Source organism: Podarcis filfolensis (genome assembly GCF_964270895.1).
Source record: "Podarcis filfolensis genome assembly, chromosome: 3".
NCBI lineage: Eukaryota > Metazoa > Chordata > Lepidosauria > Squamata > Lacertidae > Podarcis > Podarcis filfolensis.
Genome location: NC_139606.1, coordinates 66,565,209 through 66,591,892, shown reverse-complemented (window position 1 = coordinate 66,591,892; position 26,684 = coordinate 66,565,209). Strand labels below are relative to the sequence as shown.

The following is a 26,684-nucleotide window of genomic DNA, read 5'->3' as shown; positions in this document are numbered from 1 at the left end:
TACTCCCTCTTGCAGCATTTTACAAGAAACAGTTTAGTCCTTGAATTAGGAAAGATAAGCTTTAATAACCAAGCTGTACCTAAGTATAATTGAAACAATAATCTTTAGTGCTTTATACCATACAAGGCACACTGCAGCTGTGCTCTATGAAATGAAACAGCAAATGAAATGGATTGATCTGCTACCAGACCTTGAGAACTGACAGAGAACAATTATTTTTAGGGAGGGCCTTCCCTTTTGCTGCTTCCAAAACTTTTACTAGTAGTTAGCTTTCTTGTCCAAGAAAAATACAAATGAAGCAAGTTATACTGAACAGGTAATGAGTGGTCAGACAAGTTGATGATGTGTGGGTTTCTTCCAACAAGAGAGGAACACAAACGGAAGACTAAGACAACATTCAGTCACCCATTCACATCAGTGACATAATATGTAAGCTAGAAAATCAGAGACCATACACAGAGTAACCCCTTCATGGAGCTACAATTCCCAGAGTTCCATAGGCATGAAGACTGACTGTTTAAACCGCTTTGGGATAGGGAACTAGGGGTCAGAATCTTTAACAAACTACAGTTCCCAGCATTCTTTGGAGGAAGCCATGACTGTTAAAGTGGTAACAGTGCTTTATATGAGGGGGTGGATGTGGTAAGAGATCTTTACAGCCACTATATTCATAGTTTACAAACAAAACCATTGATCACATTATTAAGTCCAATATAACATGTTAACAAAGGCTATGTACACACCTTATACTTAAAGCACATCTCCCCCAAAGAATCCTGGGAGCTATAGTTTACCCCTCATAGATCTACAATCCGTAGGACTCTTAACAAACAGCAGTACTCGGGATTCTTGGGAGATGCTTATTTGTATAGTGTGTACTTAGCCTAACTCTCTGAATTTTTGTAGAACACGTTTTGCTCTAAAAACCCCAGAAAGACATCTGACATCTTCGGTCACAGGTCTCAAGCGGCAAGTTTAGAAAAGACCTTTGCCCAGAATCCTAGGCAACCACTTTTTTTTTTAAAGGATGCTTGCAATTTGATACTGATGATAAATAAAAAGAAATAGAATTCTCCTATATAGTAATTTACCCAATAAGCATTACAATGTACAGCGTAAAATTATACAGTGGTACCTCAGGTTAGAACTTAATTCATTCTGGAGGTCCGTTCTTAACCTGAAACTGTTCTTAACCTGAAGCACCACTTTAGCCAATGGGGCCTTCCGCTGCCACTGTGCTGCTGCTGCGTGGTTTCTGTTCTCATCCTGAAGCAAAGTTTTTAACCCGAGGTAATATTTCTGGGTTAGCAGAGTCTGTAACCTGAAGCGCCTATAACCCGAGGTACCACTGTAGTCTGTTCCTTATTATTCGTGAGCAGTTTGTATTTATCTTTTATTTATTATATTTATATACCACCCTTCATCTGAGTATCCCAATTTGGCTCTGGTCTCTAACTTGTAAAAACTCAGCAGTAGGTTCTCAATGTTGAACAACTGCAACTCCAGTGTGCATTTGTGTGCATTGACAATGCTTTAAATGTTTTATTTATATCACTTTCCTGGTGATAATGCTTAAGGTAGCTTATCATCTTTTTTAGAAAGATCATATAAAGAAAATAGTTGACAATTTAACAACAGACGTTAAAAACAGGGGCAAAAACCCCAACCAGCATTTGTCCCAGGAACTTAAAATGGCTTCCTAGTATCTATATGACAGTGTAGGCACCAAGCAAAATTCATGGGGTGGGGGGATGGCATGTTCTCTGATAAGGCAAAGGCCCTGCTCCAGTTGCTGCCTGTTCAGCCAGGAGCAGCTGAAGCAGGACCTAAAAGGTTGGTACAAATAGGCATCAGGAACCTATGGCCTTCAAGATGTGGCTGCACTACAACTTCTATCATCCCTGACCACTGGCCACACTAGTTGTACCTGATGGGAGCTGGTGCCTAACTGTGTGGACCACTTTTTATCACTGTAACTTGGTTGAATACTGCATAGTTATAGTCAAGGCACATGACAAACACCGTAACCAGAGGATTGCAGCACTGAAGACTGGCCAGAGTTAAAACAGGACTTCAACCATGACATGAATAAAGGGTCTAAAAAAGGAACTGGAAAACAAAGCGCAAGCTAGGGGGCACATTTGAGCTACTGCAGTGACACAGAGGGAACTACAGCACATCCCAACATGACTGTACCAAGATAGGAGACGAATCCTTTTCTTTCTGTCTTCTTTCTTGGTGATGCTGCTATGCCTATAACAGCTGTGTGCTGAGTAAAATTCAGGAGGTGCCACTTTTCCTACCACAGAGATTCAGCGATGAGGAAAGTTTCACCTGTTGAATTTAGGAAAAGGGCGGGTGCTGGCTTCCACACACTTACACATTTACTCACGTAAATAGTCAACATGTACCAACGGAATGTATTAATAGGCTTTCTCTTTCCATACCAAGAGAAAACCTTGCCTCTGGATCAGGCACCCCCAAATTCGGCCCTCCAGCTGTTTTTGGGACTACAACTCCCATCATCCCTGACCACTAGTCCTGTTAGCTGGGGATGATGGGAGTTGTAGTCCCAAATCAGCTGGAGGGTCGAGTTTGGGGGTGCCTGCTCTGGATATTATATTTGAGAGAACGGGGCCTGCCCAAAGCACTGAGCCGCGCACCAGAAGCTCAGGACTGGAGCTGGGGGTCCATACCTCCGCTTCTAGCGAGGCTGCCGCCGAGGCAGGTGGCAGCAACAACGGCGCGTTGCTGGTCACATCGATGAGCCTGGCAGAGGCAGAGCCCCCGCGGGAGCTGCTGCTGCTGCTTCTCATGCTCCCCCGGGGCCGCCACGCGCCAGCCCTGAGCAGCGCGGCTTCCAACGTTCGATCAGAACTTTACCCGGGAAATCGACCGCGCGCGTCCTCAGCACAAATCTTGCTAAGCGACGCCGGTCTCCAGGGAAACAGGCACACAACTGCAGAGCTTGCAGATTGGAGGGGACGGCTGATTAGTTCTTCTCGCGAGAGGTCTTGAAGTTGGATTTTATCCAACTGAATAACGTTTGTTTGTCTTCCCCTCCAAATGTTTGGGAACTGGGCAAGGAAAGCATTGCCCTCCGTATCAGGTTAGGCTGGTGGTGGCACCAGAAAAGCTGGCGAGGCTTAATGACTTACAACAGTTTACAGGTTGAGTTAGAACAACGCAAGTTAATTTGTAATTTCCTGCAGGTGGGTGGGGAGAATTTGAAACGCCTTTTCCACACATTGTATTGTTGCGCTTTAAAATCTTGTATTCTTAGCAAATTCTCTATGCGTTTCGTGCACACTTTAAGTGCTATAGGCGTATATACACCTAAGTACGTATGAAACAGCCCTAAGTTTAGAGCTTTGACGACAAATGGCTGCTCTTCTTTATTCTTTCTTTTAAAATATTATATCCTGTTTTCCTGTTTCATTGTTTTTTAATGATAAAAATGTAAACATATCAAATATATTAAAAGCTTAAACACTTTAAAAGGAGAGCAGATACAGCATCTTAGATATTCCAGGGAGCAAAAAAATAGAGTTAGAAGGAAGCATGAAGGTTTTTTAACCAAATTCTCTGCTAAATGCAGTCTGCAGTGATGCAACCACAGTATAGTCGACAGATATTGCTGACAGACGGCTGGCCAGCCTCTGCTTAAATACCTCCAGCAAAGGAGAGCACTACTCCCTAGGTAGTCGGTTCCATTGTTGAACAATTTCTACCTTGGGAAAGTTTATCCTAGTGCAGGGATGGCTGGCCTTTCAGATGTTGTTGGACTGCAATTCCCAACTATTGGAAATGCTGGCTGGGTCTGATGGCAACTGCAATCCTACACCATCTGGAGGGCCACAGGTTAACTACCCCTGTCCTAATGTTTATCTGAAATCTGCTTTTTTGCAGTTTCCACCATTGGTTCTCGTTTTTGCCCTCTGGAGCAGTAGGGAACGAGTCTTCAGATATCTGAAGACTGCTAAAAATGGCACATCACATCAATTGCTCCACTTTTGCCTCCATCTCTAACAGGTGGCCCCCAGAAGGTTGCCCAAAACGGAATGTGGCCCTTGGGCTAAAAAAATTCCCCACCCCTGCTGTGACTAACACATAAAGCTTGTAAGTACCTAGCACAAATGATCCTGGATTTCTTTGCCTGAAATCTGGCACATTTCTTACCTTTCCTTATGCCTGCAATTTTCAGACTGATTGCCCTGCCCCGCAATGTGAACCTTGCCCTTTAAGGAAAGCCACAGCAGCTATCCTTCTGAAATTTGGCAGGAATAATGTCCCCAGAAGGGACACTATTTCCTGCAAATTTCATACAGTTCTGTCTTTATATATATATTAATTAGAGAGTGATCCTTTAAGGTATTTAATCAGCAATGGAACTTCTGGATTTATTTGTCTGTAATTTGGCAGGCTTTATCCACTCTGGAGGGGCTACCGTGCCCTCACATTTCATCTGCTTTTATAAAGGGGGTATGAAGGTATACCCGTTGTTTGAATTCCTGCTAGTGAAGTGGGGTCTGGGGAGAGGAGGTAGAGAAAATGGACTCGAATGGATGAATTGAATTGGAGAACCCACTAATACACTGAATGGAGGCTTTCTGTTTTACAAACTGCTGAATCCAAACTGAAAATTAGGCTGGTACATAACCATATTATTTTACCTTGCTAAGTAGGTAAGGAGGGAACTAATGGCATGAAACAGTGTTTCAAATAATAACCATTTTAATGATTGATATCCTGCCTTGTCCTCCCAAATCATGTCTTTTAACTTAATACGCCAAAAAATTGGGATCTTAAAGTGCAGGCTGCTAAAGAATTCAGCTTCTATTCCCAATTACAATTAACTAGTTAGAACTGAGACCAGCTTATGAAATTCATTAGACTTCTAGGTCATCTCCCTCAGAAATCATATTTCAGCCCATAAAAGTCTACTGGTAGAGGTTTGTAAAATCCAGAACACTTAGTAAAAATCTCAGATAAGCCTTTAATCCTTTTGTGGAAACTTAGAAAACAATTTAAGTTTTCTACTTGGGCAAGCTTCCACTAGAGTCCACTAATCATTTTTTAACTATTTATCAGTAGTGGGAGTGTGGGATTTTCATGACCCTCTTTAGATATATTTTAACCAGCTTTTTAAAGTGTGCCAATTTCCTTTCCAAAAGGAGAACTCTCTCCTATTAATAAAAAGAGAAAGGAGGGAACAAAGCCTTTGTTCTTCTTGTGGACCACTTTGCCTTGTCTATGATAATTGCCAGAACTTTGGACAGGATGTTAGATAGATTAGAAATTTTTTTGCTGACTACCAAATATCAATGTACCCAAGATTTATTACAAACTGGCATTCTACCCGTAACATATGTAGAATCTTGTTTATAGAAGAACTTCAGAAAGAGGGAGGGGAGCAGATATAATTAGTATGTTTTTACTACCACTACATTGCATGAATAAAGATGTTATCATCAGGAAGGTCAAGCTTTTGAGCTAAGAAAAGTACTGCATTTTCAGACTAAAACTTATTTAATTGCCTCTATTTCTAGAGAACATAAAAGATTCTAGCATTTGCTAAGCACAAAACCTACAGTAACACAGAGAAACTGTGACTTGGCTTCTGACATGTCTGAATGTGTACATATTCTTTGTGTTGTTATCACTTCTGCATGCATTTATCCCATGCTGCATCAGTAATTCTTAAACCTGTAAACTACTATGAGACCTCATACACAGATGAACACATGTAATACACTGAAACCATATACTTTGTGTGTATTTTGTATGCATTGTGAGGAGCAGCAAGTCTACAAATAAAAATGGCTTTCGATGCCAAAACTCACATTATTTCGCAAAGAGAGACCCTTTGTTCAGTCTACAGTACTCTGTAAAGTGTCATGTACATTGGTGGCATAATAAGAAACTGTACCAACACCTGAAAGCTCTTATTATAATGGTATGACTTAACTGTAGTCTAGTGATGCTGGTGTATGGGACACTGGTACAAAAACTGTCAGATACAGGGAATGTATGGCTCTCCAACAGATGCTCAGTACCCCCTGAACACCCCTGGTGTCTGCTGTGGGCCAAAGAAAAAGTGGTCTCACGTATGTTTATGTTCTTGCATACAATATCAATTTTAAATATAAATATATAGCAAATACACATAAACAATTTTCATCAGGGCCACAATATGCAGGAAGGAGAGATTCCATATTTTCATCTTCCAACACAATCCTAATGAAAAACAGACACAGACAGAGCTATTAGACTTAGGAGAAAAGCTCAGCTAATAACTTAATTTTTTTCATAAGGCTTGTGGTTAAGAAAAAATGGGTTAAAGTTAAACCTCCCCTCTGCATGTTGTGATCTTGATGACAATCATGTTCTCTTGCTGCTGGTGTGGTTTCTAATTAGCATTTTGTATCTCATCTAGTTTCATTGTGTGTTGTCCCTATAAAGTAGTGATGGAATGTGATGGATAATGCATATATTAATTGCCACATTGAGCACAACAAATACAATGGGTGTGTCGCTAGTTCCAAAGCTAAATGGTGGCATAATTTTATGTCTTTGAATATGACGGGGCAAATCTAATTGAAAGACAACCATAGGCTTTGGTATAGAATTTTTTTTACACACCAGGAATGGTAATGATTCAAGGATTTTGAGGATCTAAATGCAAGACCACATGTTTAGATCTATTTTTTAAAAAGCAAATAAAGGCTCAATATCTGAGGGCTCAGACAAGGCCTCAGATACTGATATGTCTAAAGGCAACACTTGCCCACAGAAAGGTGGGAAAGTGGCAGCACTTATGGAGGTCGATAGAGACTCGGATTCCTATACTGACAGAATTTGCCAAGCCCTAATATGTGACTGGACTACTGCACTGGCACCACTTGCACAGAAATTTGAAAACCTTTCTAATCAAATAAAAGACATCTCTCAAACTGCAAATGAAGCACTGATTTTTGCCACCACTAATCAATCTGAAATACAATAACTGCATATGGCCATGGATTCTTGCCCTATAGTTCGAGGAACAAGCAGAAAGAAAGAAATGTAAACGTTTTTTAATCAGCCTACCAGAGAATTAGGAAGGGAGAGATATGACCAAATCATCTGTGGAACACTTTGGGTGGATTGGATACTAACGTTGAATATAACGTTGAATATAAATACCCTCAATCAATAACAGATGTGGAGAGTCCCTGGAGGCTTAAATATTATGCAAAATGTGATTAGAGGTGATATTATGTACTATGCAAATTGATGATGCTATATGGAGAAGAGGGTTTGTAGATTGTCTCAAAAGGTCATTATTTGTCACAGTACAATAGACCTAGTTCTCACAAACAGTACAAGAGCTGGTGAACCAATGTCTGGACAGTTCCATTTTGGACTGTGCATGTGATTTAATGATTTACCATTCCATCATGTTGAAAAGTGGGGATAACAGTTTCTACACATAGAAAACACGGGTTATCCTTGACCATTAGCAATGATGACTGGGGCTGATGGGAGCTGTAGTCCAAATCATCTGTGGAACACTGTGTTGGCTACAAAAAGAGGCATACAGTGGTACCTCGGGTTACATACGCTTCAGGTTACATATGCTTCAGGTTACAGACTCCGCTACCCAGAAATAGTACCGTGGGTTAAGAACTTTGCTTCAGGATGAGAATAGAAATCATGCTCCGGCGGTGGGGCGGCAGCAGGAGGCCCCATTAGCTAAAGTGGTGCTTCAGGTTAAGAACAGTTTCAGGTTAAGAACGGACCTCCGGAGCAAATTAAGTACTTAACCCGAGGTACCACTGTATTGGTAACATTGTATCAGAGAAATTGAGACACAGCTGTAGCTCAGTGGTAGAGTATCTGTTTTGCATGTAGAAGGTCCCAGGTTCAATCTCTGGCAACTGCTGGTACGGCTGGGAGAGAGCCCCTATCTCAACAGCAGCTGCCAGTCACTGTAGACAGTACTGAGTTAGATGGACCAGTGGTCTGACTGAGTGTAATGTAGCTTCCTATATTCCTATAAAAGTTATTAGAAACTGAACTTTGTTTCATGGACATCTTCTAGTTTAAGGTACAGACTCAGATATACATCTGTTGGAAAACAGCTATTGTGATTTTGAGAGGTTGCCTTAAATAGACATTGTTTCTATACCAAACATGGGCCTGAAATTGGATTTGAATGTATCATAATTATTATTCAGAGCCATCCAGAACACTCCCTCTCCTGTTTCTTTAATCCATGGATGGGGAAGCTATGGTTGTCTAACTCCAATCAATTCTTAACATTGGGGCTGATATGAGTTGGAGTCTCAAGAACATCGGGAAGGGCCACAGATTCCTCATTTCTGCTTTAAGCTACTGTTGACCAATGCATGCAGCTGTTATACTGAAGAAATTATTGAGATGCTTATTTACATGTGTTATTTTATTAAATTTTGTCCAAAGCAGCTATAAAAACGTCTGCTAAAGAACTGTAAACGTAACATACAACACAAGGCAAAGTGCTGCACTGTAATAACTAAAACAGTATAAGAGGATAGATGCAGGCAAACCATTAAAACACGCACTTCTTGACCCTATCCAAAAATATTTTAAGAATAGAGGAAAGATAGCCTTTAAGATGGTTCTGATACTTTAAGAATAACAGGAAAGGGTTTGTAAACTTTCACAATTGCACACAACTTTAAAAATCTGAAGATCTGTAGAAGAAAATAAATAACATTAATATTGAACCCCAGTAAGCCTTCCAATCTTAAACATCATAAACAGTGTTCATGAACAGTGCAATGCTTTACACAAGCCAATCACGAAGCAGCATCAAACTGAATTATTCCATATTTCCCAATGATCATCCATTCAGGTTCAGTTTTAGTAAGCTGTTCACCTTGCCCAGGTTTCAGCCCAACCTGGATATCACATTTTAGTGTTCTTAAGCTACAGAGAGGGGCAGGGTGAAAAGTGTTCAAGGCTTGATGGAATGGCACTGTGAATTCCCACTTCCGATCAGCTATCAACTTTCTGTAGTTCAAATCACCTTTAAAAACAATTAAATTTGACTTCTGCAATTCACTGTACAAATCAGGAGCCACTTGAGCCATCCTACAATATTCATGTGGTGAGGTCCAGAACAAGTGATCATGAAAAATCCAAGCACCATTTTTCAAATAGCCCTCCCAGCAGACACCACACCTAGACATCCCCTTGTGATTAGCTGACTGCATTTGCTTAATTGTCCAATTCAGGTCACGCCTTGTAGTATCTGACACATACCATGGGATGCTTTTCCCATGGAAATGAATTTCAGTAGCTAATTTGGAGGATAACAAGAAGTCAGCCAGTATAAGGTCAGCAGTAAGTTCAAAACCAGCATTATCCAGGACTATGTCAAGTCTAGTAGTCTGCTTATTCATGTTCTTTTTGTTTATAAGCAGTGACCAAAGCATTTCCATGTGATCCACCAAGATAAAAGGTTTTAACTCTTCCACAGACAGTAATGGGTCAGACTTCTGAGAATTATCTGCCCCAGCTGACATTGACAGGTCACACTTATTACCCCACAGAGAAACCTAAAGAAGGAAAAAGTACACCTTAATCTGTATGCCAAGTGATCCTTGCTCTACTATACACCAAGTGCATCTTCGAGGACTGCAGTTGAAGGGCTACTGAGAGTTCTGCTTGTTGTAACAGGAGAAAGTAGGTCAGAATTGGAGTATTTCTTTTTACTTCCATTGAAACCAATGTGAAAAGGCTGTGGGTTAATTCCCAAGAGGCAAGTATAATATTAATAAAATTTAATAAGAAATGTAAGAAAAATGAGAATTAATCCACTTCTTTTGACCTTGAACCGGCTTAGGAAGTAGCAGTTTCTCTGCCAAGACACACTTACTGTTCTGTCAGGTTCCAATCCACTAAGCCAGGGAACCTCAGGCTCAGGGGGCCAATGTGACCCTCCAGTTCTCCTTCCTCCTTTTAATGTGTTATGTATGAAACACCTGTTAGTGAAAGAACATAACTAAACCAATAAATTGGTTTTTATTGAATACTAACAAGTGATGTTGGGACGCAAACCACAGAGCCTAGGACTTGCCGATCAGAAGGTTGGTGGTTCGAATCCCCACAATGGGGTGAGCTCCCGTTGCTCAGTCCCTGCTCCTGCCAACTGCTCCAGCAGTTCGAAAGCACGTCAGAGTGCAAGTAGATGAATAGGTACCCCTCCGGCAGGAAAGTAAATGGCATTTCCATGTGCTGCTCTGGTTTGCCAGAAGCGGCTTTGTCATGCTGGCCACATGACCTGGAAGCTGTACACCAATGTTCCCAATAAATCGAGATGAACTGTACACCAATAAATCGAGATGAGTGCCGCAACCCCAGAGTCGGTCACGACTGGACCTAATGGTCAGGGGTCCCTTTACCTTTAACAAGTGATGTTCCAGAAAAGTTGAGGCCAAAGTGTAATTAATATAGTTTCTGCTTATGCATTTAGCAGTTTTCTGCAGATGGGTTATATGATTAATCTCTCAGTATAAAGCAGACTCCTGATTTAGCTAAGAAGGGATGGGGAACCTGTGGCCCTCCCAATGTTCGACTTCTAGCTTCCATCATCCCCATCAAACATGGCCAATATATGTGCCTTCCTGTAGCCCTATGTCATTTTGGAGAGGCCTTTAAATGTTGTAGAAACTTTCTGAACCTTCTCTCTCACAGTAAAAGCTGTAGCAATATTTTTGGCAGCATGCCCTAATCAGGTTTTGGCAAAGGAGAGATCAATACCTATGAATTAATAGTTTGGCAAACTACAAAAACAAAAAGCAAGCTAACGATATTAATTGATATACTGTTTTCTGAAGAATCATCATAGGAAGGTATGTGTATGACTGAGAATAAATTCCAGAAACTCTCCATAAAAATATTTTTGCCTTAGTTGTTAAATCCACTATGTGCATGGAACAGATTTGGGGTTCCATGTATTATTCCAGGTCATTTGTCATGCTTGTTTCTGGGTCTCAGTAGTAACTGAGGTTTATAAGATAGGAACTCACTTAAAATGATTCTGATGGCCTGAATAGTTTCTGAACATATTATCACTAATGGTTTCCATTAGGTCATATTTGAAACTAGATATTTAAACTAGATTTTAACATTACAGAATATGTGCAACAGATAAATTATTTAAACAAAAAGTACTACCAATTTTACCTGTAGCAGCTTCAAAAATTCTTCCTTCAGGGATTTTTCATCTAGGCCTTTTATGTTTTTCAACAGCTCTTGTAGATAGGTGCTTAAAACAATAATAGCTTCCTGAGATTCAAAGAAACCATGATCCTTTTCTTTTTTAAATACATCATAGTCACTGATGGGTGGACTAAACAGAACGGATAGAAACATAATAATACATTAGTCTTTGACATCACTAAATGCCAAAAACTTTTTCCCATAGCCGTTGCAGTCTCTGCTGAGACTGTAGTATGTCATGTCTAGTATGGTGCTGTGGGATCAATGTAAGCTGATGGGGCCTGAAGATGTGGACACAGTCATGGGTGTAGGGAGGATTTATGGGGCGGGGGCAGAACCTCGGTTAGTTAAGTATTTTTCTTGATTTACTTGCTCGGGGGGGCAATTGCCCCCCCCAACTACACCCACGGACACAGTGCTTGCAGCAGTGTGTTCAAGCTCTCTTGACAGGATAGGTTCAGAATGTAGCTCACAGTTTTCTGTATAAGGGTCCCAGGTGTCCTCAAGGAGAGAGTAGTGTGGTCACTTCCTCTTTTTTTGTTTTAAGGTATTTTCTTGTGTTACAAAACGAACAAATAAATGGGGAAAAGTACATATAGCATCTCCATTTCTGATTTATAGAGCCTTTTTCACAGTTCATTTACATTGTGTATGAGACACTGTCATTCTAGAAATGCAGTTGGGGGGAAAGAGGGGAGAGGTGGAACGATAACGATAATGCTCAGGTTGCGAACGTAATCCGTTCGGGATGCACATTCGCAACCCACAGCGGCGGGTCTGCACATGCATGGGTTGCGATTCGGCGCTTCTGCGCATAGCACGATTTAGTGCTTCTGTGCATGCGCGACCGCTGAAACCCGGAAGTAACCCGTTCCAGTACTTCTGGGTTTTGGCAGTCCATAACCCAAAAAAAAGCAACCTGAAGCATCTGTAACCTGAGGTATAACTGTATTTTGTTCTATTGCATAGTGTTTGTGTATGTTATCATGTCAGCATCACATGGGTAGAGCTTTTATTTGTACATTTAATTTTTATTGGCATTGTGAGAGAGAGTCCAGAACCTGGTTGGTTGTATTCAGTTGGTTTCAGGATGGTTTGTTTGTGAGTGTGAGGGTTGTTGAGTCAGGTTAGTCATATTTCATATGCTGCTTGTGGAGGGGATAGGTCGTTGTCTTGTGCTGTGTATGTGATAAAGGGGAACCACTGGGATGAAGGCGTCACTCTCCACTTGATAAGAGTTGTGTGCTGCTGATGGAAAGCCTGTTTAAAAACCTATCTTGGCTGACTATAGCCTACCAGGCCAAATTCACAGTTTTACTGTTAGTATATAAAGACCTAAACAGCTTGGAATCAGCTGACTTGAGGAACCACCTTTCCCAATATACCTGATATTTTAAGTTGGAGATGCAGCTAAGGGTTCCATGTTTGTGTTGCTTCTACAAGACAGAAGGCATTTAAGCATGATTGCACCTAGGTTGTGGAACTCCTTGCCTATTACTATTAAGCAAGCACCATTGGTACTTTGTTTCAGCTGCCTATGTTAAGACTCTTGTTGACACAGTACTTTTCTGCTATATAAAGTAACTCAACTGTCCAGTGATATGCAGTTTGCTGCTGGCAAACTATTTTTGTGTTGTTTTATGGATGTGTTATGCTCGCCACTGCTTACTATCTGATATATAAACCTATGTACTTACTTCTGAGCGAGTGCCTCATGAATTCTACGATACATATAACACTCTGTATATAGCCAAGGAGACTGAAACCAGCTTGGTGGTCCATCTGATAATTTTTGATGATATTCTAAGCACTGGTTCCACAGAGTGGTGTCAGGGAGGCTGTCATTCAAGGCAGTCAGTGGCTTGTCTGCCTGCAGCTCATCTCGTAACTTGGTCAGAAGGACTATAACTTTCTTCTCTGCTTCAATACCTTTCTAAAATAAAGCAGGAAATTAATATTTTCAATCAAATGTGTGTGTTGATAAAACTTACTTCCCCCCCCCCACACAAAAAACAAATCTTATTTGATAAATAAAGTGCTTTAAGCACCAGAACAGCTATAAAAAAATCTTTTTCTCAGGAGTTCCTATCAAAAGTGCAAATCCAGAGGGCATAGCTCTCAGAGCAGGGAACATGACAAACAACATAGTATTTGAATTAAGCTGAATGAACATTGGCATTGCTAACCTGTCTGTGATACTGGATGTTAATCAAGTAAATGTGATTTAAAGTTAGAAACAAATTTCTAAGATGGGGGTTGCCAACCCATGGGACATGGTGGTGCCTGAAAGACTTTAACTGGTGCCCCTAAACACGGTAAGTTATAAAGGAAAATGTATAGATATGCTTATAAGCAATTTCTGTGAAATGAGCAAACCTGGCTGCTTCTGTCAGGTGTTTTTGCTGATGAGTGAAGTCAGAGCTGTGATTTGGGCACTAGGTAATAGGAATCCACAGTCTTAAAGAGACGCTGTTTCTACCTCCCCTTAAATGTCCTTTTCCTTTTCCTGCTTCTGTCTTGTTTTGTGTGCAAAACTTCAACAGATTAGGCATGCAGTCCTGGGAAGTTTCAGTGTGATTGTATCCTTAATTTTGTGTTATGCCATAGCCACTCCCATAGCAGTCATGTTGCTATATTACACCTCCCATGGTAGCCATTTTGTGACAGGAACCCCCAGCATGGTCTCAAAGTTAAAAACTTAAGGCCAATGAAAATACCTGGCAGCAGATTCAGGACAAAAGAAAATGCTTGTTCACACAAAGCATATTTTATTGATATCACTGTGCACAATATGTGACTGCCACAAGTTAAATGGCTTGAATGGGAATGGCAAATTCATGGGGAAGAAAAGTCTTATCACTATCTAATAGTAACAATGGCTACAGAGAACCTCCATGTTCAGAAACAGTTATGCTACTGCAAGCCAGTTGATAGTAAAAGACAGTGGAAGATGCCTATTCCCTTCAGAGTATCTAGCTTGCCACTGGAGAAGCATAATGCTGGATAAGACAGATCTCTGGTTTGATCTAGCATGGCTCTTCACAAGTTCAAATGAAAGCTGATGTTTTCTAGGCATTTGAAACAATTATCAAAAGGTACAGGAAGACCTAAGATTTCCAATAAAATATCAAGAGAGAAAAGGTCAAATATACTTATTTCTTACTTCACCATGTTCTTCAAAGAATTCATTTTTATGTTGCTCCAGATTATTGATAACTCTAGTCAGGATTACTGGCAGCTTGTCTTTAATTGTATTGTATGCAAAGGATCTATGAAGAACAAAATATTATATCTATATAATATCTAAATGTGTTTGTATTGTAATGTATCCTTTTCTTAGGATTTAAATATTTTTAATATCTCAACTTTCTCCCTGTGTAGGACCCAAAGTGGCTCGCAGCATAAATTAAAACATACAACTAAAAACATAGTTATAAAGAAACATTCCCTGCATAGATAGTCTGCTTCCTAAACACACATCACAGTAGGGTTGGTTGGCCCATTATGGAAAATAGAGCACTGTCCTATCATCCTGTCTTGGCTCCTGCCTTCTAACATAGCCAGCCCAGGGGGTGGACCTGGTTGTCAGTTTCCTCCTCCTTAGCCTCAGTGCTTTCTTTGTGGAGTTTGGAAGTGATGCGAATGGGTACAAAAGGATTAGTTGGTCCCCCCTGTCATTAGCTTTACCTACTGTTGGCTCCCTACGAGTCATCAGATCAGGAATAGAACTATTAATGTCCTATGTGGACACTTCCACAGCAGTTTCTGGAGTGAAAAAACAAAAAGCCAAAACTATTGGATTTTCCATAAAAACCGTAAATTCATGTTAAATAGGGAAATACCTTGGTACATTTTGATGTGACTGTGAGGATTCAGGTAAGGAGCACAGAGTGCACAGCACACTGCTGTATGGAAGAGCCCTTCATTCCCTTCATCCAACTGTCGTTTCCCAACTGTCACCCCATGCTCCCTCCAATTCTTATATTCTAAGTTGTTTTTATTATCTGTATTCTAAAACGATTCGTTTTTCTATTGTTTTAATTCCCTTACACTTTAATTATTTTTTAAAGATCATTTTTGCAAGTTTTTAGCTTTTCATATTTCATCCGCCTTGTTGTCATTTGTGCAAGCCGCTTTCAATCCCGGTCGGGGGGTGTGGGGGGAATATAATAACAAAAGTCCTGTTGAACACAGTGGGATTTATGCCATGAGAGAGAAAACGCTTACGATGCTCTTGCTAGTCAAGGAGCATGGAAAAGTGATTTAAGATAAAATCTTATTAAAGCCTTGCGCGAAAAAGGAGACTTTGGACACCGGCCTTGTGCCCAAAGCAAACGTGGCACAGGAGCTCAGGGTCTTGGTAAGAGCGGGAGGAAGACCCTGGAAGAGACCTGGACACACGCTCCCTCTCCCAGCCCCATTTCGCAGAGCCCCAACCAAGCGGCGGCGGCGGCGGGACGCACCCCTTGAACTTGCCCGCGAGCTGAGGCGGCAAAGTTGCCGCCACCGGCGCCGCCATTTTGCTCACTGAGGCGACTTCCCGGCACGCCACCCGGCGCAGCTACGCGCTTTCCCAAGCAACGCCTGTTCTCATTGGTCGGCGGCTGCGTTCCCTCGCGCAGCGGCCTTAGGAAGGGAGCAGAGCGAAGCAGCTCCTTCGGTAAGGAGGCAGAGAAGAGGGGCGGGGGGCGGGGTTGATGTAGAGGAGCGGAGGATCCTCCTTCTCCCCCCGCCTCGGGAAAAAGAAAAAAAAGGTAACAGGTCTCGTTCTGAGTGGCTATTCGAGATGCGCGCGCATGGAGCCGGCTCCGAGTAAAGCGCCCGTCCCAGGACTGCGGCGGTTCCCCTGGGAGACCTTCTTCTGTCCTCTTCCGCCCTCACTAGGACCAGGCACAGCTGGCTTCCGCCAGCAATCCTTGGCGCTGAGTAGCTGCGGAGCGAAGAGACGCGAAGTGAGCAGGGGAGGGGAGGGAGTTGCGACTGTAGGTTACAGCTATTCCTAAAAAGTAAGCTGCAGAAGGTAGTTAGGATTCTTGTGTATACTCTATAACCGCAGACTTACAAAACGGGACACGCAAGGGAGAAGGGATCGAGAGGGAGAAGAGAAAAAAAAATTAAACTCAGGCGCCAATTCTTAGAACAGTTGTTCTTATAATGACCAGCTGGCACAATTGATGGGTAGGAGGTGCCTGATAGAGGATGGAGCCAGAGCTGGTCACAGCAGAGCCAATGGAGTGAAGTGCTTCTAAATTATATATACAGGCAGCTACCTTTTTGTGCACCTCCAACTGATGCATGACCCCCAACACGTGTTGTTTTCGGCGCTGGAACAGGCTTAAGCGCAACCACAGACAGGGAGTTGCTTGTCATTAATGTCTCAGTTTAGATTATCCGATGTAGTCAGTATCCCTGAACAAGAGTCTGGGCTTTGCGGTAGACTTAAAGCTTAAGATCAATCTAGGCAAGACAAACTTGGAGGAAGAGGGACAGACTATACAGATGACGAAATATTGGTCCTGGGTGCATACTCTTTTTTAAGGATGAAGGAAGACCCTTGGACCTGGGATTGTTATTGGAGAACCAGGTGGCAATATTAGCTGATTCTTAATAATTACAGGAAGAGAAAATAGATCTTGCCACTGTCTCAGTGGCAGGGAGGTACAGAGGTGACAACCTAACTTAGGTGCTCGTGTAATTTTGTACTGTTTGCATCCTAATGGACTCCAACTAAAGAAACTACTGCCAGCACCACAATTTTAGCATCACTGTGGGTGTACTAGAGGGAATGCTGAAAATCCATTTTGATTCTACACTTAAAAGATAAAGCTGCTTAACTATCCTTGCACCATGACTTTGAGGAGGTCCGTTGATAGATGCTGGTGTTGGAAAAACAAGAGCTTATTGGGATTGTGGGACTGTTTCAACAACTGAAAGTACAATTAAAAACCCAGAATGTATCTAGAATTGTGTAAGATGACTGCACTTGAATACCTTGTTGTATCATAAACCCATCTACCCAATAGTACTAGATTAATTTATAATAATCTAAAGCATATTATACCATAAACTGTTTCACAAGTCTCTTTCTTTAAAATGCAGACTACAGTAGTGTGTGTACTTCTCTTGGGAATTCACTGTTGCGATTTCATGGACTGCCTAACCAAATAGACAAAAACCACTCTTAGATATTCTTAGCAGCACCAAAGTGACCTCACTGGAGCGCAGACCTGAGCAGTGTGTACGAAGGTCCCTACCCCCCATTGTTGGCCTCGCTGATGTGGTCCAAAGGAAAATACAGAGTACAAGGTGCCATCCAACCCAATGACAATTGTTTTCCAACTAAATAATATAACTGTCTCCCAAATGCTTAAGCAGGGTAGGGAAGGCCCTTTCCTCCTCACATTTTCCTCTCCTATCTGCTGCAACACTCATCCATTGCTAGATGTCCTCCTCTGCAATTAATGAAATTACTCCCTACCCCATCTCTCAAAGCGCCTGAGCGTAAGCAGGAAGGGGAAAATGGGAATGGGGTCTCACCCAATTGCCAATAATCATGTCAGGACCAAGCCTTCCATCTCTATTTGTAGTTAACCCACAGTGCTACTTAAAGCATAGCGTAGCTAGCAAGTGGAAAAAGGTGTTCCTTATATGCCAGGTTACTTATTTAAACTACCACCAACTGATGCAGATACCTCTTATACTGGAGAAAGAATTCAAGTCTATCCATTGAATCCATTTGAATCCATTTATTTATTTAAGCTAATCTTGACCAGAGAAGTTCAGGCAGCTTAAAAGTAAGACTTGAGCTACAGAAAAGCAAAAACTTTTAGCAAATCAAAGTGCAATATTTTGTCGTTAATGTTAGAATAGAGGTCAGACAAACCGCAGCTACTAAAGCTGCTCTCACTCAGTGTTTCCTCTGTCAAGTATTCTTTACTTATAAATATCTAAGAATAATGACGTTTTCGTTTTTTAAGACCATGAATACCAGAAAAGGGTTTGTAAAATGTCACAATTGCACACCACCTTAAAAATAGCAGTAAGACCCGTAGAAGAGAACATGCACATTGAAAGCCAGCGGTCTTTCAACCTTGACCAACAAAAGCATTTAGCATAGCACTGTCCTTTAAACTTTGCATATCAATCATGAAGCAGAATCAAACTGAATTATTCCATATTTCCCAATGATCATCCAATCAGGTTCAGTATTAGTAAGCTGTTCACCTTGCCCAGGTTTCAGCCCAACCTGGATATCACATTTTAGCGTTCTTAAGCTACAGAGAGGGGCAGGGTGAAAAGTGTTCAAGGCTTGATGGAATGGCACTGTGAATTCCCACTTCCGATCAGCTATCAACTTTCTGTAGTTCAAATCACCTTTAAAAATAATTAAATTTGACTTCTGCAATTCACTGTACAAATCAGGAGCCACTTGAGCCATCCTACAATATTCATGCGGCAAGGTCCAGAACAAGTGATCATGATAAATCCAAACGCCATTTTTCAAATAGCCCTCCCAGCAGACACCACACCTAGACATCCCCTTGTGATTAGCTGACTGCATTTGCTTAATTGTCCAATTCAGGTCACGCCTTGTAGTATCTGACACATACCATGGGATGCTTTTCCCATGGAAATGAATTTCAGTAGCTAATTTGGAGGATAACAAGAAGTCAGCCAGTATAAGGTCAGTAGTAAGTTCAAAACCAGCATTATCCAGGACTATGTCAAGTCTAGTAGTCTGCTTATTCATGTTCTTTTTGTTTATAAGCAGTGACCAAAGCTTTTCCATGTGATCCACCAAGATAAAAGGTTTTAACTCTTCCACAGACTGTAATGGGTCAGACTTCTGAGAACTATCTGCACCGGCTGACAGTGAAAGGTCACACTTATTGCCCCACAGTGAAACCTAAAAGAAGAAGAAAAAGTACACAATCCCTGTGAGCTGAGTAATGCCTTGTTGCACTACCTATCACATATATTTAGATTCAGATTTAACGGCATACTTGAAAAAGCTGGATTCCCAGTGGTCAGCTGTTTAGCAGAGAAGAGCGCCTGAATCAATCTCCTTACTTCTGAACAACTGATTGAGGGGTTTCAATCTTACTTTAAAAATATCAACTACCTTTGTTGGATTAATCTGGGGAACCATGCACACAGCACCCATTTACATAAGCTATTCCATATCACGATAGGGTTAAGGAGAGGGATATGGACACTGAAGCCTCCTTCGAAGTACATATATCCCTTATTTAGAGCAGGATGCTGATTTATGGGGGGGGGATCATTTTATTATTTATTCAATTTATATTCTGCCGTTCCTCAACCCAGGGCAGCAAATCATCTTCTGAATTGTGGAGCACAGCTAACTCCCAAGTTTCTAAATTCAAAAGCAAAACCTACATCCATCATACTTTAGTCTCAAGTTTAGGTAATGTTTATTGGTTTTCAACAAATGAGCATCACATCAATAACTTTGTCAGGACACCAAAATCAGGTTCCAATGAGGGATAAGTGACAACAGATTATAAGTGAGAGAAGAAAAACAGAAGGAATGTAAATGCTATTTTGTGAAAGATAATCAGGGGAAGCCATGGGTATAGCAGAAAATAAATTTCAGAGAAATTAACATCTCAAAAACATCTATTTCAGAGCTGTGAAATAATTATGTGCATGAAAAAGAATTATGTGCTTGTTTCTGTGCCCCAATATTAGAACTGCAGCCAATGATATAAGAACTTTACTCACCGTTTAAAACAACATTGCAGAGAACAGTATATGAGTTGTTGAAGGATCTCAACTTTCTTAAAATTATTCTGCTGGCATGGAATAATTTTTCAACATTTCTTATCAGAAATGTGATACGTCTCCTGTTTTACATTAGGCCATCTTTGAAACAAGAAACTTAAAAATTATAGAATATGTGCAACATTAAATAAACAGTAAATATTACTAGTTTTACCTGAAGCAATTTAAAAAATTCCTTTTTCAATAAATTTTCATCTAGCTTCTCCACGTTTTTCAATATATCTTGCAGATAAGTACTCATTAGAATTATAGCTTGTTGAGATTCAAAGAAATTGTGTACCTTTTCTTCTTTAAACACATCAAAGTCACTGATGAGTGGACTAAACAGAAAAAGGGGAAAACATTAATTAGTTTTTGACCTTAATAAATACTGAAGACCACATCCACATGTTGAGCTCCCCGCCCTGCCAATTGCTTACCCTGTGACATGGTGCTATGTTGAATTCTTCCACACCCCAGCTCAAAGTCATTGGCCTCATTCACAAAATGCTAAGCCAAACCACTGCTAAATATACATAAACAAGTATACTTGTGCAAAACTAGGGCACTTCACTCCTTCTTGGGTCCTGCTGTTGCTCCGCTATTGGGAGCTAAGCCATGGTTTGGCTTAGTGTTACCTGTGAATCTCGGCTTGTGGTTTGTCTCACTCCAAACCTTAGTTATACAGCTCATTGTCTGTCTAGAGAAAAACAAGCTAGGAGCACATTTGCACATAACCCTAAGCCAAACCATGTGCTAGCTCTTGGTAGTGTAGCAGCAGCGGGAGGAGTGAACTACCTGTGATTTCCTAACCGCACTAGCACATTTGCTTATTTATGTTAAGCCACGTTTTGGCTTAGGGTTATGTGTGAATCAGGACACAAAATGTAACATGTAACACTCAGCCAAACCATGGCTTAGCTCCCAATAGTGTAGCTACAAAGAACAATACGAAGTTCCATCCTTAGTCAAACAGGTTTAATTTTACTATGTAAATGTTAGAAAGGTGTTTGAGAACAAATACAAAAGTTCTCAGATTCTCCCTGCCCCAGCTCATCATACTTGTAGCATTCATCATAAATACACCAATCCCTCCCACCACTACTCTCTTTTCTTGGCCAAGAGCAGAAAGCAAGAATGTTTAATCTGCAGTTCATATTTACCAAATAAGATACATGCAACAAATATATAAAATCAGAAGCTGTCTTCTGCATTGGTCCAATGTAGTCCAGTACTGTCTACACTGACTGGCAGCAGCTCTCCAGGGTTTTCATACAGAACATTCCCATTCCTACATGGAAATGCCAGAGATTGAAACTGGGAGCTTATGCTTGATAAGCAGATGCTCTATTACTGAGCTGCAGTTGTTCCCTATTACCCAACTCTGACCAGTGGTTTGGATGTGGTACACAAATGCATGAGAAGGAAACAATAGCTTGAGTTATAAATATACCAGGAATATTTCATATTTTTTCCCTCCCTTATTAACACACATGGCCCCTGTCTAATAAAAATGACAGAAGTACAGAAATCAAATATCTGAAGTTGTTCAATATAAAATGTTTTTTGTTATTTAAAATAATTAATTCATAAGCAAAGCACACATTTCTTGACATTTTAATGAGCTTATACGACCTTTTATAGAAAAATAATTCCAAGCAATAATATATAACAAATAAACATTGTAATTATGAAACACAGAATGGTTTCAAAATTGAAACGAACTTTACATTTTTTTCTTCCCAAGAAACAAGGTATTCCTTCATCCTTCCAGGAACAGGAGAAAATAATGTTAACAATTTTTTCCTCATCATTTCAATGTCATCTGATAGGACTCCACATGCAATCTGTACTCCAGATTTGGGTAACTACTATATCCTGAGGCACTGTATAAGCTGTGAAAGTGGGTTATAAGTTATGTAAATTAATATAATTATTCTTCACATATTAACTTTACAGTATTTTTCAACTGATTTTTTAATTTTATTTGATGGCTGTTTTTCTATGGGTGGGGTTCAAAAAAGAAAGTAGCCAACAGTTTTTGTTTCATTCAATTAAGCTGTAGGCTAAAGTGAACAAATCACTTTACAGGTCTATCATTAATCAGAGAGCAAAGGAAGAAGAGAATTACAAGGACTTCAAAATTTGTAGCAAGAAGTGACACTAAAATTCCAACTTGTAGTTATACTATACCTACTAAATTAGGTTTTGAGGTGGATTAGAAAATATTTAAAATGCATGAAATAGACAAGAGTCACTAGGAAGGAACAAAGTTCACCTTCCCCAGTCTTCAGATGTTCCACTGGCACTCTGCTGTTGATCTGTGTACCGCATAGCAGGTTTCAGAGGAAATAACCGAAGCCCAGAAATGGCTGTTGGAGTCCTTCACAGGATGGTGTCTATTTACCCAAACTGCTGCTATGTTGCTCTGGCTCTTGGTGCCAGATGCAAGAGGCAACTATCACTCTGTTGCTGACTAGAAGTCAGGAGAAGGAATAAAAAAAGGAAAACAGCTGGCACTTAAGATTGAGTTATTTTCTCTGTTTTACCTTAAGCTTGAACTTTATTCCCCAATTCCCCATCCCACAGACGGAAACGATACAAGAAGAAGAAGAAGAGGAGTTTCGATTTGATATCCCACCTTTCACTCCCTTTAAGGAGTCTCAAAGCAGCTAACATTCTCCTTTCCCTTCCTCCCCCACAACAAACACTCTGTGAGGTGAGTGGGGCTAACAGCAACAACAGCAAACAACACACATGCTTACTTTTGAGCGAGTGCCTCATGAATTCTACGATACATATAACACTCTGTATATAGCCAAGGAGACTGAAACCAGCTTGGTGGTTCATCTGATAAACTTTGATGATATTCTAAGCAGTGGTTCCAGAGAGTGCTGTCAGGGAGGTTATCAGTCAAGGCAATCAGTGGTTTGTCTGTCTGCAGCTCATTCCGTAACCTGGAGAGATAGGCTATAGCTTTCTTCTCAGATTCAATACCTTTCTAAAATTAAGAGAAAATGAAGAGATAAACAAATGTTTTCAATCTGAATGTGTTTTGTTCATAAAGTTATGTTTTTCAATAAATTGTAGGGTTGCAATAACTTGACTGAATTTCAATCAAAAGTGCAAGTCCAGAACCCAAGTATCAAACATGACAACCAAATGCTTTAGTCCATAGGTAGGCAACTTGTGGCCTCAGGGCCTAGGGTGACTGAGACGTTACAGGTTTATAAAATTATGCATGGCATGGGAAAAGTGGACAGAGAATTCTAGAACTTGTGGTCATCCGGTTAAACAGATGGCAGCAGATTCAGGACAGAAAAGTACTTGGTCACACAAGGAATAATTTATGTAATTCACTGCCAAAAGTTGTGATGAGGGCCACTAGCTGAAAAGGCTTGAATGGAAAATTGAGACAAATACATGGGCCACTAAGGATACTGGCTCTTTAGTTTGTGCTAGCAAGGCTCTTTGTATGTTCTTATGGAAGCAGAAAAATATTTAATTAAGCATGCAGAAATAATTACACAAAGTTTGATTTGCTTAAGGTTTTTAAGAGAACAGCATTGAAAGAGAAAGAATAAAAGGCAGCAATTTCTTACTTCTCCATGTTCTTCAAAGAACTCATTTCTGTGTCGATGCAGAGTATCAATAACTTTAGTCAGGATTAGAGGCAGCCTATCTTTAATTGTATTGTATGCAAAGGATCTATGAAGAAAAAAACAATATTGTTTTAGGCTTGTAAATAGCCACTTCCATCACCATCAGAATCACCATCAGGCAACTTTATTAAAGTTACCGTATTTTTCACCCTATAGGACGCACTTTTTCCCCTCCAAAAATGAAGGGGAAATGTGTGTGCGTCCTATGGGGCGAATGCAGGCTTTTGCTGAAGCTTGGAGAGCGAGAGGGGTCAGTGCGCACCGACCCCTCTCGCTCTCCAGGCTTCAGGAAGCTCTCCACAAGCCGTGGGAGAGCTGTGCGACTTCGCGCAGCTCTCCCACGGCTTGTGGAGAGCTGCCTGCACCCTGAAGCCTGGGGGCGTGCTGAGCTCAGCGCCCCCCAGGCTTCGGGCTTCGCGCAGCTCTCTGCAAGCCATGGGAGGGCTGCGCGAAGTCGCACAGCTCTCCCACGGCTTGCGGAGAGCTGCCTGCACCCCGAAGCCTGGGGGTGTGCTGAGCTCAGCGCCCCCAGGCTTCGGGCTTCGCGCAGCTCTCCCACAGCTTGTGGAGAGCTGCCTGTTCTGGGGGCTGGGGTTGGGGGAAGCTCGGGCTTCAGCCCCGCGCCTGGGGGGAAATAATTTTTTTTTCTTTATTTCCCCCCCAAAAAACTAGGTGCGCCCTATGGGCCGGTGCGCCCTATGGGCCGAAAAATACGGTAATTTCTACACAGAAGGAGTAAACTGCTGTGTTCAGATATCATGGTAACCCATAATTATGTTGGCTCACAAAGTGAGCCTCGCCTCCTCCCAAGCTTGCATACTCCTTCCCTCCCTGTTGTAGATAAGACAAGCTTGGAAAGTTTTACTTCCATTTTCAATAAACCAATGCTCATCTTCTTGCTTGAACTTGATGAACTGGTTAAACTTTGTTTGAAACATGCCATATTTAAGATTAACCACCATTTATGGTTGTAAAAAATTGAAATTAGAAGTGAAAGCTTCCCATCAACACCTTGTGGCTCTGGAGGAGAAAGAGCAGAGGGAAGGAGCCCAGGTCTATTATTCTTATACACAATAAATTATGGTTTATCATGATGTCTAAACACAGACTTTTTCTAAACCTCTCATACCCCTCCACACCACATCTCAATGCAAACACAGTATTTATCACACTGAAACATTGAAGCCATTAAGATTTTGCCCAACTGATATGCAGTCCTAAGCAATACACTGATTCCATATATGAAAATTAAGCAGAAATATTACTTCCAAGTGTCCAGACTTGCAGGGGAAAAGTTTTGTGGTCTTAATCTCACACACTTTACCATGGAAAATAAAGGATGGATTATTGCAGTTACACTTCATCTTCATATGTACACAGCAACTTCCTTAAACCATGTCCCAGACCAATAAGAACTTGGTCAAATAAGCTAAATATTCTAATTCATATCTAAAGGATGGTATTTATGACTCTGGGTAACACTTTTAATAATCTTTATCTTAAAACCAAAATGTCAGTCTTCAAACATTCATTTAATTTGTTGGAAGCCGCCTAGAGTAGCTGGGGTTACCCAGTCAGATGGACACCATATTATTATTATCATTCTTTACTATTAACAAATAAACAACTTAGTTCTCTTCAAAAAAGAGGAGAGGGGGAGACAATGCCTTGTTTCTGATGTCAGTACATCTGAATTATTGTCTAGAATAGTAAGAAAATGTATGATTTGTTAATCAATAGCAATTCAAGTATTATTGCTGGGTTTCACAGTAGATAAACATATTTTCAAAACTGGTTTTCATAGAACTGTACAGTTGGAAGGGACCACAAGGATCATCTTGACACCCCCTCCCCAAGCCCTTGCACTGCCTCCCCAAAGCAAAGTAAGGAGGCGCTTGGCTTTGGGAAGGAGGCATGAGGGCTCTGACAGGGTCCTAGAGCTCTCGCGCCTATTTCCCAAAGCCTAGTTAGCACTTCCCAGCTTTGAGGAGGCAGCAGGGCTCTAGGACCCTGCCAGAAGGTTATGGTGTGTGTCAAATTTTGGGCTCACTACCCCCCCCCAGCGCCCCACCTCCCATGACAAGCAGCATGCAGCCCACAGGTTCTGTGTCAAATAAAACTGCATGGTTAAAATAAAATGTAATACGCGAGAATACAAACATATTGATTAAATAGTCCTCTGTCAAAGACATTGCTCAAATCATGATTTGGACATCTCAAACTTAGCTTCACATACGCTCTGTTCCTCTGACTTAACTTCCTGGTTTTGCCTCAAGCCTGAATTGGAAACTCACTTCTAATTCTGGCTCAGAGACACGTATGGCTTATGCTTTGTTGCGACGTAATAGAAAACTTGGTTTTGCAAACCACCGAGTGATTTGCAGAAGCAGGGAAGACTTGAATACTCGAAGCACGAGGGGTGGAGCAGAACCCAACCACCCACTGACAGCCGAAAAAGGCCACTGTGTTCCTGGCTTCTGTTGCGAAACCTCCCTTTCCCAACCAGAAGTGGTTCAAAGTGCGGGGAACAGACACCCCCCTGAGACCGCAAATGCCACACTCGCAAATAATTCGCGGGGGCAGCTCCGAATCTGGAAGCCGGCTTTCCGTGCAAAGCGAACTGGAGCTCGGAAGAAGAAGAGCAGAAATGGAAAACAGCGGCTCACTAGAGTGCCGCGTTTTCAGGCGCCCCGGCTCTCCGAGCGAAGAGGGGAAGAGACCCGGACATAGCTCCCTACCCTTGTCCCCTGGTACTCTACAGCTCCAGCCTCCCCGCGAATGGCCGACGGTTCACCCCTCGCCCACCCATTTCTCAGAGCCCCCGACGAAGCGGCGGAGACGGGACGCACCCCTTGAACTTGCCCGCGAGCTGAGGCGGCAGCGTTGCCGTCGGCGCCGCCATTTTGCTCATCGTAGCGCCGGCCGGCGCAGCTGCGCGCTTTCCCAAGCAACGCCTGTTCCCATTGGTTGGCGGCTGGGCTCCCTCGC

The 26,684-nt window shown here is 41.5% G+C and overlaps 1 protein-coding gene across 1 annotated transcript in view; it reads right to left on the bottom strand.

Moving 5' to 3' along the window:
- LOC310759014 (uncharacterized protein) overlaps window positions 1–26,668 on the bottom strand; it is a 66,344-nt gene extending 39,676 nt beyond the window's left edge. Inside the window, exons 1-11 of the mRNA XM_083605774.1 lie at window positions 26,546–26,668; window positions 23,637–23,742; window positions 22,800–23,035; window positions 20,210–20,375; window positions 18,397–19,156; window positions 15,727–16,126; window positions 14,414–14,519; window positions 12,948–13,183; window positions 11,215–11,380; window positions 8,824–9,584; window positions 2,697–2,877 (exon numbers count right to left, since the gene is read on the bottom strand). Coding sequence (XP_083461900.1) covers window positions 2,697–2,877; window positions 8,824–9,584; window positions 11,215–11,380; window positions 12,948–13,183; window positions 14,414–14,519; window positions 15,727–16,126; window positions 18,397–19,156; window positions 20,210–20,375; window positions 22,800–23,035; window positions 23,637–23,742; window positions 26,546–26,607 — 3,180 coding nt within the window. The 5' untranslated portion in view covers window positions 26,608–26,668. The remainder of the gene's footprint in view (window positions 1–2,696; window positions 2,878–8,823; window positions 9,585–11,214; window positions 11,381–12,947; window positions 13,184–14,413; window positions 14,520–15,726; window positions 16,127–18,396; window positions 19,157–20,209; window positions 20,376–22,799; window positions 23,036–23,636; window positions 23,743–26,545) is intronic.
- Window positions 26,669–26,684: the final 16 nt, after the last annotated feature.